We start from the raw sequence: 12,498 nt of genomic DNA, 5'->3' as shown, positions 1-12,498 counted from the left end.
CAAGCAACAACAGGTGTTGGCGAGGATGTGGGGAGAAAGGTACACTCATACATTGCTGGTGGGGCTGCAAACTAGTGCAGCCACTCTGGAAAGCAGTGTGGAGACTCCTTAGAAAACTTGGAATGGAACCACCATTTGACCCAGCTATCCCACTCCTTGGCCTATACCCAAAGGACTTAAAAATCAGCATATTACAGAGATACAGCCACATCAATGTTCATAGCTGCTCAGTTCACAATAGCCAGATTGTGGAACCAACCTAGATGTCCTTCAATTGATGAATGGATAAAGAAACTGTGGTATATATATACATGGAATATTACTCAGCCATAAAGAATGATAAAATTATGGCATTTGCAGGCAAATGGATGAAATTGGAGAATATCATGCTAAGTGAGATAAGCCAATCTCAAAAAACCAAAGGACAAATGATATTGCTAATAAGTGGATGATGACACATAATGGGGGGTGGGAGGGGTTAGTGTTAGGATTAGAGCTAGGGTTAGGGAGGGGGGCAAGAATGGAGGAAGGAAGGACTGTATAGAGGGAAAAGAGGAGTGGGAGGGGTGGGAGGGAAGGGAAAAAATAACAGAATGAATCAAACAACATTATCCTATGTAAATTTATTATTACACAAATGGTATGCCTTTACGCCATGTACAAACAGAGAAACAACATGTATTCCATTTGTTTACAATAAAAAAAAAAAGAGTACAAGATGGGACTACAACAAGTGGAAAAAAAAAAAAAAAAAGAAGACAGCTCAGGAGATCTCGCTGGGGAACTCCCTCCGGCAGGAGTCCTGATCAGCCAGGATGGTTGGAAGGCGAAGGAGGGCGGTGAGGTCACCACCTGCATGCCGGGTGGAGACGTCTTAGGCGGGATGCACACGGGCAGCTCCGCTGTCATGGAAGATGAGGCAGCTCCGAGGTCACCTCCACAGGAACGCCTTGGTCATGGTCAGGACGACGGATGTTCCAGCAAGCAACAAGCAAGTCAGTGAGTCTCCTCCAGGCTGGGTGCAGCACTGGCATCACTGGTGTAAAACGGAGACTGGGGCTAGGCTCAACATGAGTCTTTATAAATCCTTTTTAGCAGATCCTGCCAGCTGGTCTTGGTCAGGGGAAGTCAGTTATCTTACTCGGGGTCAGTTGCATATGTCTTCAGCTTTGGGCAATGTCAGTCTTTTCTTGAGGTAACATTACATCATTACATCATCACAGAACACATCACTCAAATTACTTTTTGCAAGTTACACAGCACACAAAATGTCACACATTAAATTTTGCTCCTTACATGGAGTTATTAAAATGCATCCACAAAATCTTTAAACATCATACTGCAGACACAAAAGGATGGTGGGTGTGACTCTGGGAAACTGAGTTCCCCACACAGGTGAAGACAGAACAGCCTCAGGCTCTGAGCAGGAAAGGGAGAGGGTAGGAGAAAGTCAGTCCAGGAAGGGTCAGTACAGGTTCCCTGAAGGGAGCACAGGATGTGAGGTAAGATTCTGGGTTTCCCATGTAGACTCTCCTGTAGGTCTGGAGGGCCATGACTCTAGCTGACATCTGCCTTTGACAGCTTGCCCTGTTCAGCAGGCTTCTGTTTTCTGGCACCTCACCACACTCTGGCTCTGGGGATGACTGAGTCTTGCATAAATATGGCTGCAGGTAAATGGGCTCACCTGACAAACCCTTCCCTTGATCACAGCAGAAGATTTGGTAAGAGTTTGGGAGGATCTGAGTAGGCACATCTGCTTGTGGAGGTTTGGTCCCAACTTTCTAGGGCCAGAGCAGTGGGGCTATCCTTGGTGGATGTGACTCCAACACACCTCAGTGGACAAGGCATAACACTCACATACTTCTCACTGGTCCATCCTGGCCTGAGGAACTGTGTCCTAAACTAGCCCTGTCAATGAGTCAATGGCCTGGGAAGAAAATGAGGGTGTTTCTGAGGGACCTGTTGATCACATTAGTAGAGTTCTTGAATTGGGTTGGGGCAGTAGGAAAAGCAAAATGAGTCCTACTGAGATACTTTCATAAGTCCAGGATGCAAAAGAGTCACTGGTGTCTGGGGTTGTATCCTGTCTCTTGTACTCCATTAGTTATGGCATCTTGGGTGAGTAACTTACTTAATTTCTGTTCCTAAGCATGTAACTTAGGAATTTTTTTCCGTAGCTACTAACAAAGACCTTAACAACAGTTTAAACATGGAAAGCACTTGTCTTTTACACACCTTCCATCATTTTGCTCTACTATCCTTAGCACCTGGACTCCATCTCCAGTACTATCTCATTCCATTAAGGCTTGCAGGTGGTCTAGCTATCACATCTTCATTCTGGACAAGAGGCAAGGTTAAGAAGGAACACACATTTTAAAGAGTTTTTCCAGATGTCCCCCTCTCAGAAATTCCATTCAACATTCTCTTTTTCCATCTCATTGTCTGGAACAAGGCCTATGCTTCTGAAAAACAGGGAAGGTTAAGAAATTCCTTCATTCTTAGTGTGCTAGAAACAGACAAAGAAAGCCCCCTCTCAATATGGCTTTGATAAGAGTCACAGATGAACTCCCACTTTGTTTACCTAAGACCAGAAAAAGCCCTTCAAATTCCTTTTCATTCTTTTAGTCTTTGGTCATGTTTGTTGCATGTATTTCTCCCTGTTTTTGTTTTTTATTTTGGTTTCCTTTTTTGAGTAGAAGTTCCAACATATCGGGCTCAGCGTGTGAGGGTTCTTCCATCACTTTTAAGCTTAAGTCCTCCACCGCAAACACCTGATAATAACGGTGGTGGTGGTGATTATTATTTTGATCTGTGTTGTAAGAATCAATGTTTCACATTCCTGGACTTTTTAATTCTCAGGGACAAGGCGGGGCAAAGCCCTTTCTCGTCCTGGTCCTAAAAGCTCAAGATTGCAGATATGGCTGCGGAAGAAAGATCTCTTACCCACTTGAGCCAAAGGGGCCTCTTTTCTGCAAGAGGTCTCTAGAGGGGACATCCACTCTACAGGGGATCAGCCCCAGGCTACAGATCACTACACGCAAGCGAGTCAAAGTCTCTCCTTACCAGTGAGACAGCTGAGGCTCAGCATAAAGCTGTCACCATCGCAAGGGGGGCGTTAAAAATATTTTACAACTGGAACAGCCGTGGGAATCCTTGGGCGCAGCTGTGACTGGCGTGCAGGTGGACTGAAGGTCAAGTCAGAAGCTTCGAGCCCCGCCCCCGGACCGGGCACCGCCCTTAACTCCGCCCCCGGACCATGTCCCGCGCGGACCTCTCAGCACCGCGGGGCTCCTTCCCGTGACCGCCCACCACTAGTTTCATTGGCTGTTCCTCCGGCCACGCCCCCGGAAGACGATTCTCGCAGCCAATCGACGGGCGCGGCGGCGGCGGCGGCGGAGGGTCGCGACGGAGTTGAGAGCTAAGGTACCAATTCCTGGAGGGGGCCGCGGTCTTGCATGAAGTCTTCTCGGGCTCATGGCGGCGCGGTGGCCTGGCCTATCTCGTCTGCTCCGGGGCGGGCTGCCAGTCCCTGGTTTACTGGGGGGAACCTCCGACAGGTGGAGGGCGACAACTGTGATAGTAGAGGGCTGGGCTCAGGTTGCGCGAGTTGGAGGTCAGAGGTTGGAGGTTTTGCTTTTGTAGAATGTTGGGGTCCCGTCTTAAAAGCCAGAATCGGGGCGTTCCCTTTTGTGTGTGTAGGGTTTTTTGTTTGTTTGTTTTTTCCTCTGTCCCCTCCTTTCACGGAAAGGGCTCTAAGGGAAGCTGAGACATGAGAGGTGGGGGAGCCCTTTTGTAGCTCGTGTGCTCCAAGGAGAAGGTGGCCTCCTTTTTCCTTCGGTGGCCTGGGCTTCAAGTTGGGGCGGTACCTCCCGGAGGGCCTAGACCCGGAGGGTGTCGCTCCGGGCCCGGGCAGTCCGTGAATGAGCCACATCCCTACGACTTATTAGGGCCTCATGCCAATGCCTTTGTGTTTGAGATGTGATTTCTGGAATTTCATTAGAACCATTTGAAGAGGGAAAAGGGAGTATTATGACTTTGGTACTTGACCCAAGGTGAAAATACAAACAGATGAGGGGAGGTAATAAATACGGTATAAATTTCTCAGTTTGACCGACCTTTCCCATAACTTGCCCCACATATTAGATAAGTGAACCAATATCAAAATGAGAGCACTTTAGCTGTATTGGTCATAGTAAAGAGACCTTGGAATGTGTAAAGTATTGAATAAAAATTCTTTGTACCAAGGTTCTGAATTTAAGATTCTTAGTGCAAGGAAACTGAGAACAACAAGGATCCCAACCACTTTATCACTGTGAGACCAAAAATAGAAGTTGTTTATGTATATGGGGTTTTGGGGGAGTTATCAGTGAGGAATAAGGGCAGAAGTTGGGGACTCTGGTTTTCTGCACAAAACCTATGCAATTAGGAAAAGTGTTTTTATTCTACCCATCTCCTTCCATCTCAGCTAGCATGAAGACATTCTTGCTTTGTAATGATGGTATTTTTTGGTATTTGCACTAATCAGGGAAAGGGATAATTGCTATTGAGACACTTCTCTTTAATGAAGCCAGGGAAGAATAAATACACCTTACATGGGATTAACCCTGGGATTTGGTTTTCAGTTAAAATGAGGCAGAAGGGAGTGTTAACCAAGACCTTCCAAGGCCCAGCTGTTCTCTGTTCAACTCCAAGCAGCCACATATATGTGTTCAAGAACAGCAGTGGGGACTCCGGGGACTCTTCTGAGGAAGAGTCTCAACATGTGGTTCTACGGACCCGGGGCAAGGAGCGCCAGAAGAATAGTGTTTACCACCCTCACAAGCCAGGAGCAGGTGAAGTGGTGCTGCTCCAGCGGGAGCTGGCCCAGGAGGACAACCTCAACAAGCTGGCTCTTCAGTATGGCTGCAAAGTAAGATACCCCCAAGTGCTCTGTCCCCTTGTGTTTAGAGGAACATAGAGGAGCTCACTTGTTGCCCTTCCTGACCTCTAACAAATGGCCAGAGGCTTATTGTAGCAGCCAAGGACTGCTCCCAGTTTAGCCAGAGTTGAAAGGTAGGTAGAAGTATCTTTAGTTCTGCATCCTGGGCTCAGAAAAAGTGAGGTTAGTTAGGAACCTCAGGCCATGGTGTATTTGCCTCTCTGAGTACTTTGACTCTGCCCTGTTCCTGCACATTAAATTTGAGACCTTTTATTTTTTCTTTGAGCACATCTTATTTAAGACCTTAGGGTGCTGGAGATGCCAGGCAGAAGTTATCCAAGATTTCTTTAGTATGCTTGCTTTTCTTCCTATTTTGATTTTTTTTCTTGGTGTAGCTTATTTGACTAGTAAAGTTTTCCCTTCTCTCTTTTAGAACTGCATGATCTAGTCTCTATGCTATGTATCTGTATAACGCTGTTTTTCTCTTTAATTATGTTTTTAGCACTCAGAGTGATTAACAATGGCAAAGTAAGTAGGAAAGTATTTATAGAATTGTGGCATTTTCTCCTAGATTGAAACTGTTTGTTTCATTTTGCTACCACTGTACTACAGATTTCTGTGGCCCTCTCTTAAGGTTATATAAGCTATTTAGTAAAGAAAAAAACAAAACTTTCCCTCTTAAAGTGTCATTTATCCAACATGGTTCACATGATTAAAAAGATTGTGTGTGCTGTTTGGGTCTGTCCCAAAGTACTATAGGCTGGTCTCCAGAGACACATAGCATCTTTCAATAATACTGACATTTATTTGACTCATATTCAGCTTCTGTAGGCATAATAAATGGTTTATAGAACACAGACTGAAAAATGAATCCTACCCTACAAAGACCTAGATAGGCCTGTTGGAATGGTGATGTCCAGTAAATCCATAAATAATGTATAATGCCTCCAGTAACTAATCAGTTTTCCTATTTGAAGTAAATAAATTTGCTGTTAGTTTAATAGAAAACAAAGACCAAAAAGCCTCCAGCATTTCCTACATTCATTAGTTCCAGGATAAAAAAATTTCCCCATCCCATTCAATGAAATGCTAAAACCTTTTGCTAAAAAATGTCGGTCACTGATATGACTGATTTTGAATAAGGTTCTGTCTATAGGTCTGGGGGACTGTATTTACATTCTAGGTTAAGTGGACTTCTGAGTCAAAACTTTAGAGTCCATTTGGAATGCTTTTGGAAATTTTTCAAACATTAACTCACGGGGGAATTTGCTTTTTTATTTACATTCCCTCCCTTCTTAAATTTTAAGATTTAATTATAAGAGGAGTTTATTGTGAACTTGGTATTACTTGATAAAACTCAGCCGTATTCTTTTTGCCTAAGTTTGAAACAGAAAAATCTCAGTCCATAACTTCCAACTTGATTGATTTCTTATGTTTCAAATGATGAGTATTGTGATCTCTTCAAAATGTACTTGAAAAATAAGTTTATATGACCTATAATTTTATTATTTGAAAAATAAGTTCATATGCCCTGTAGTACTTGTGGGAAAGAAAATATGGGAAAGTCCTTGAGGGCACATCTGCTAAAAAGTATTATAGGTAAGATTCTGAATGTGTCTGGCAGAGGCTTTGGTTTGCTAATATCTGGCAGCAACTTAATTGGCTTCTGGTGTGAGAGGGAAGTCAGGCAGACGGGGGCACTGTTGCCTCAAAAGTTAAAGGAAATACAAAAAACTACAGCGTTCATTTTCGTGTCATGATTGTGTTTCTTTCACCTGAAAGCATTTTGTTTAATCACACTTTAAACAGTTTCCAAAACTGGTCTTAAAATTGTTTAGACTTGTAAATCTATAGGCATATTTGATTACTGAGCTATTCATGAAGGCTGAATAAAAACCAGAAAACAAACAAAATTCCAACAACCCGTTACTCAGCCTAAACTAGTTCAGCATGCAGTGTAGTTTTCCAGCCTTCTTCAGCTTAACTGGGTGGACTTGGCTCAACAACCCAAAAGGTGAAGGGCCACTGGTTGGATATTAGTTTTAAGGAGATTCATAGATTTTATGATGTGTGTCTTCATGGCATCCCCAGGTTGCAGATATCAAGAAAGTCAACAACTTCATCAGAGAACAAGATTTATATGCTTTGAAATCTATTAAGATTCCAGTGAAAAACCATGGGATCCTTACAGAGACCCACAAAGAACTGAAACGTCTTCCAGAACCATCCACAGAGACCACAGTGACCTTTGTGGAATTGCCAGATGTACACAGAGCCACCACAGGTGCCAATGCCCAGGTCAGCCAACTGACAGATTTCTTTAAGGGAATTGATCAGAATATTGAGCGGGCAGCACAGTCAGAGATCTTCCTAAGTGAGAGCTGCTGCATAGAGACCTCTGATCAGCCACTGCTCCCAGCTCCTCCGAAGACACTGACAGATGGAGCGGACTGTGGGATTCAATGGTGGAATGCTGTTTTCATCATGCTTCTAATTGGGATTGTGCTGCCAGTGTTTTATTTGGTCTATTTTAAAATACAAGCTACTGGGGACATCCCTAATAACCTGAACACAACTGCTGTTCGCAATGGCTCAATGGCATTGAGAGTGGTTCCAGATTAAGCCCCAGATTTGCAATTCCAAAGGCAACTATCACCTCTTCAGCCAGCCTGTCCAGTCAGCACTCAGGAAGGAAGGAAGCTGTTGTTTATGGATAATCTGCCCAGTTTTAACAGTTGGACTTGATGTGTATTAGCTGTCATTGGCTGCATCCTAGGGGTGCTACGTTTTGGTTCCTGGGATACATGGATGCATTTCAGAAGTCACCACAGTGTTCTCTATTGCACTGAGCAATGGCCTCACCTAACCCAAGATTGCAGGATCCCAAACACCACTGCCCTTGGCCTCCTTATCCAGAGAGGTGTGTAAGAGACATTTACATGTGACTGATGGCCACTTCTTGAAGACATTTAGTGAACTAGCTGTGAATGCCTTCACCATAGTTCTGCATGGGTTCCTATGTTGGATATGCTCAGAGTGGGAGGAATGGCCTGACCAAAGGACCCATAAGGTGGGTGCCCTGCAATTTGGATCTCCTGCCTATTTTAATGTCCCCACCTGCTATAAAGGTGGAGTAGGACTGGCTCTAAGTTTGTTCCATGTTTCCCTGGCAAAGGTGCTCTGGAAGAGTATCAGCATGTCACCCTGTGTTAGAGAATGATAATGAACAATTATAACAAGCTGTGTTTCATGTTTGCCTCATCAGTTAGCAGTGCCACTTGTAGAACTGAAAAAAATCCTGAGTCCAAAATGCCATGCTATTGGGTAAACAACAGTTCTGTTTTTCATACTTCTAGAACTCTTTGGTCTGTCAGGCATGTCTTAAGCCAAACACATGAGAGCCATTGCCCAGTTTCACAATGATGAGCAGCCCTCTGGTGATGGCTTCCTGGGGTCTCCAGTCAGCATTCTTGGAAGGAGCTCTTGCTGGCTAACCCATGGCAAGAAGGTAGCATGCTAGTCACCAGAATTCAAGCATGTGTGTTTCTGAGGCTGAGCCGTCACCAGGCTAGCACTGCTAAGCCTCTGTGCACACCTGAAACATGGTATTCCTGCTCTTTCCCTGACTCCCTTCTTTGGAACCCTAGAGCCACAGCATGAGAAGGCAGCTCAGTCCTTTTTCTTTGGGTGATGGCCCTAGTGTAACCTTCTATGTTCCATTTGCTCACAATGTTAAAAGACCAGACACTTGATGGCAGGGCTGTAGGTGTGTGTTAGTAAGGTTTCCTTTGCTGTAACAGAATACCTAAGATTAACGTCTTCTAAGGAGGAATGGTTTGTTTTGGCTCATGGTTTCAGAGGTTTCAGTCTGGTTAATCTACCCTTGCTTGGTAGAAAACTTTAGTTCATGATAGCTGGGAAGCAGAGAGGAAGGGACAGGGTCCCAGTATCCCTTCAAGGGCATGCCTTAAGTGAGTTTACTTCCCCCAACTAGGCCTCACCACCCAAACCAGCTTGGTCCACCAGTGTCAAGCCAAGGACCACCTGATACCTGAGGGAGGAAGGGACCTCAGGTTTGCTCATCTCTTCCCTGACAAGGCAGCAGGGATGGGTGGTGAGAGCCTGCTGCTGCCTGGGAGTCAGTCTGCTGTGTCACAGTAGGGAGGGGGCCAAGTTGGCTGGTGGCTCAGCCTCTGAGGGGTCTGTGGACAGAGAGGAAAACTGCACCAATACTGAGCTTCAGGGCTAGTCATGGCACTTGATACCTTAGGCCTAGAGATAAGTTTAGGAGATCTCGCATGTAAGAGGAGAGGGGTGGCAGAAGATAACCCATTATATAGGCTTCCAATTTCTTTCTTCTTAGTTTGTGTGAAAAAACAATTTTCCCAGGGTTCAATTAGTAAATTTAAAGTACCTTCAAAATTAAATGTTTTCTTAAGAGACCAAAATAATCTTCAGAACAAAATTGTGAGGCTTTGTGCAGGAACATTTGTTCATATAAATGCTTGATGAAAGACATATATTCTCTAACATTTGTCACCATTAACTTGACCAGGAGGGGCTCAGTCCCATGGGAAAATCACTCTTGTCAGGCAAAGAATTAGTACCTGTGTCCTTTGCTTTTCTCAAATGGAATAAAATAATTTCTTCTGTGAAGGAAATATGATTCCCCCTTTTTTTAAATTTGGGGATTGCAAATTTAGAGTTGAAAGATGTGGGACAGTGTTGGGAAGGTCCAGGGAGAGGTATGTGCCTGCTGCTGTGTCCATGGTTACACAGACAGGTGCAGGACAGAAAGTGGTAACCAATACACTTTGGCCGGTTGACCTGTATAAGCTTCAGAATTGTTTTGTTAGGTATAGGTAAGAACCACAATTCCATTTTCTACACAATTTACTACATTTTCAGTGTCTTTGGGAAGTTAATGTTTTAAAGAAATAATTTATCTTCTTGTTTGAACAACAATGTTGAATGTTGGAGCCTAAGGAATCTCCCTCGTCAGGCAAACTGTTCAGGTTTCTTCAGGACATAGCAGCAGGCTTCGTTGTGCAAGGTCTTCTGGACTCCAGATGGGGAGGCAGGAAGGGAGGGTCATGGAATTGAGAGAAGAGCCACTTGGGACGGGCAGGGGCTGACAGCTGAGCTGTGCTGTAGCCAAGGCCCAAAGAGTCATGAAGATTTGTCTTTGGGAAAGACTGGCTGTAGCCCTGGAAGCAAAAACATCATCATAGATGCTGTCTAACGCTCTAAGAGCTTTACACACGACCTCATCTTGTCCTCACAACCTGTTCATAAGGTAGGCACTTATCCCCATGTTACAAATGGAAAAATTAAGCTAAAAGCACAGCTGGTAAGTGGGGCTGCTGAGAGTTTAGTCCAGGCTGACAGGGTCAGAAGACTGTGCTGTTAATCCCCTTGGTCTGGGCATTGCTGCCCTTCCACCTCCTGACTTTCTTCTGTGGGCCTAGGAGAAGGTGCTGATGGCCTGAGCTATGCTTAGAACATGGGGACCACTCCAGCCTCTGGCTGCTCTGCGCTGTAGCCTCCCAAAGCAGGACTTCAGGATAAAGTGGCTGAGAGAATAATTAAGACAATTTCTACTAGTCCACCTGGGACACTGTATAGTGACAAAAGTCTGATCCATTGCCTGAATTCCAAAACCTATAGAATCAGCATTTATCAAGTTTCTTGCTGGTGTAAAATCAACCGAATTTAGCTCTTGAACCAGAAAGCCAAGTTTCTCACTTGACTGTATGAAATAAACTTCATTTGTGTTAGCACTGGATCCTCCCTTAGCCACTTTCCTTCCAGTGCTTAATGCCCTGGGACAGGGTTCCCCCAAGCTTATGTTCAAAGAGGAGGGCCAACTGACCTCACCCGCTGAGTAGGGGCATGTGGGTGGGGTCGTGTGTGGACAGCATCCATTTTTGCTTGTTTTGTCAGAGCCATCTGGGTACAGTGGAGCTGCTAAGGAGAGGTGAGGCCAGTCTCCTTATCTCTGCTACAACCAAGTAGGACCCGCTGCTCCCAGAAGGACCATCATGATGGTGATGTATAGCTTCAACCTATGACCCATGCCCCTTCCTATCCTGGTTCAAAACTGCAGGGGCCTTACGACGAGATTGCCTCAACAGTGTCAGTGGTGGTGCCAGCAGTGGAGTCCTCATAACCCACAGGAGACTTTCCCAGATCTTCGGAAGGCATTTGGTTATTTTAAATCACCATTTCACTGCCCTGAATAAGAGACATGCACTGTCCTCATCTATCCTTCCTTCTGTTCCACCACCCATCAATTTATCCATACACTGACATTTATACACAGACATTCCACACTTCATTCATTCACTAACTTCCAGAATACCTGTTATGCCAAGAGGTGATGTAATTGCAAGACATGGCCTTTGCCCTCAAGATGCTTATAATCTAATGAGAAAGACAGGACCTATGGAAGAATAGTGAGGTGATAAAGTAAAAAACTCTGGGCTCATGAGAGGGGAAACAGGTATGATGATCAGTGGTTGATAGAGCAAGAAAAGTTTTCTAGAGAGGCTGACATTTTCTTAGTTGACGTCCAAAAAGATTTAAAGGGATACTGTAGTGGATGACTTTTCAAAAAATGCTCCTCAGTGTCAGCCTAGAGGAAAGAAACCTAGGGGAAAGAAACATAGGGAATATGCAGATAGGAACCATGAGTAGCCTTGTATTGAGGGAAAAAAAAAAAAAAAACATAAATGGAATTGCAGGGAAATGCAATAGGAATAGTTTGGGGCCAGGTTCTGGGAAACTGAATTTCGTGATTAGATGATTTTGGCATTTGATGAATGGGACACTACTGGAAGTCTGCGCAGTAGGGTTGATGAGCACTTAACAGTAATCTCAGTTTTGGAGAGGTTTGTTTGGAGGAAGGGAAACTTCAAGAGATGATTGTTCCAATGGGATTTTAAAGGTGGCAGATTAAAAGTGACCCTCGAAAGGATCAATGTGATTCTAAGTAACTATGACTCAGAACAGCACAAAATTATTTAAAGGAAGATAACAAAACCTAGCACCAAAACCATAAAATTCATCACATCTAGCATCCAACCAAAAGTTACCAGTCATGTTGAAAAATAAGAAATGACAACTGGGTAGGGTGGAGGATCACCAAATAGATTCAGTGACATGAATAACAAACATCTATTATATATAAACATCTATTATATTCAAACACCTATTATATATAAACACTATGTGTTTGAGAATATATGAACATACTGATGGAAGAAATGAAAGTTATAAGATCCAAATAAGTTCCAGAGATTAAAAATACCCATAAGATATATTTAATGGGATTAGTGGTAGATTAGACATTGAAAAAAAAAAAAAAAAAAAAAAAAACCAGCAATGGAAACTACCCAAAATTAAACAGAAAGACTGAATAAGAAAATGAATAAAACCTCAGTGAACTTTGAGGAATCAAATGACCCAGAATATGTACAACTGGAGAGGAATAATTGGGAAACAAGACATGACTGGAATTTTTCCAAATTAAATGTAACTACGTAAACCCACAGATGCAAGAAACTTAACCCAACAGAAGA

At 43.8% G+C, this 12,498-nt stretch overlaps 1 protein-coding gene across 4 annotated transcripts; it reads left to right on the top strand.

Annotated features, from left to right (window-relative positions):
- Nucleotides 1–3,369: 3,369 nt before the first annotated feature.
- On the top strand, nucleotides 3,370–11,650 carry Lysmd4 (LysM domain containing 4). Of its 4 annotated transcripts, none has more exons than XM_047541151.1 (3): nucleotides 3,370–3,423; nucleotides 4,623–4,909; nucleotides 7,010–11,650. In XM_047541151.1, the coding sequence occupies exons 2-3, from the start codon at nucleotides 4,628–4,630 to the stop codon at nucleotides 7,538–7,540; spliced, it is 813 nt and encodes a 270-aa protein (XP_047397107.1). In that variant the 5' UTR covers nucleotides 3,370–3,423; nucleotides 4,623–4,627; the 3' UTR covers nucleotides 7,541–11,650. The 4 variants fall into 4 exon arrangements, with proteins under 4 accessions (XP_047397107.1, XP_047397106.1, XP_047397105.1 ...); XM_047541150.1 differs by lacking the exon at nucleotides 3,370–3,423 and adding an exon at nucleotides 3,444–3,557; XM_047541149.1 differs by lacking the exon at nucleotides 3,370–3,423 and adding an exon at nucleotides 3,446–3,613.
- Nucleotides 11,651–12,498: the final 848 nt, after the last annotated feature.

Source organism: Sciurus carolinensis, chromosome 2, assembly GCF_902686445.1.
Source record: "Sciurus carolinensis chromosome 2, mSciCar1.2, whole genome shotgun sequence".
In the NCBI taxonomy this organism is placed as follows: Eukaryota; Metazoa; Chordata; class Mammalia; order Rodentia; family Sciuridae; genus Sciurus; species Sciurus carolinensis.
The sequence above is the reverse complement of the archived record's forward strand: the minus strand, read 5'-3'. Positions and strand labels throughout refer to the sequence as shown.

Excerpts from the sequence above, each read along its gene's own strand:
- Lysmd4 (XM_047541149.1), top strand. The coding sequence starts at position 3,475 with ATGGCGGCGCGGTGGCCTGGCCTATCTCGTCTGCTCCGGGGCGGGCTG. Across the intron at positions 3,614-4,622 it reads TCAGGTTGCGCGAGTTGGAG|TTAAAATGAGGCAGAAGGGA; the intron begins GTCAGAGGTTGG and ends TTTGGTTTTCAG. Across the intron at positions 4,910-7,009 it reads CTCTTCAGTATGGCTGCAAA|GTTGCAGATATCAAGAAAGT; the intron begins GTAAGATACCCC and ends TGGCATCCCCAG.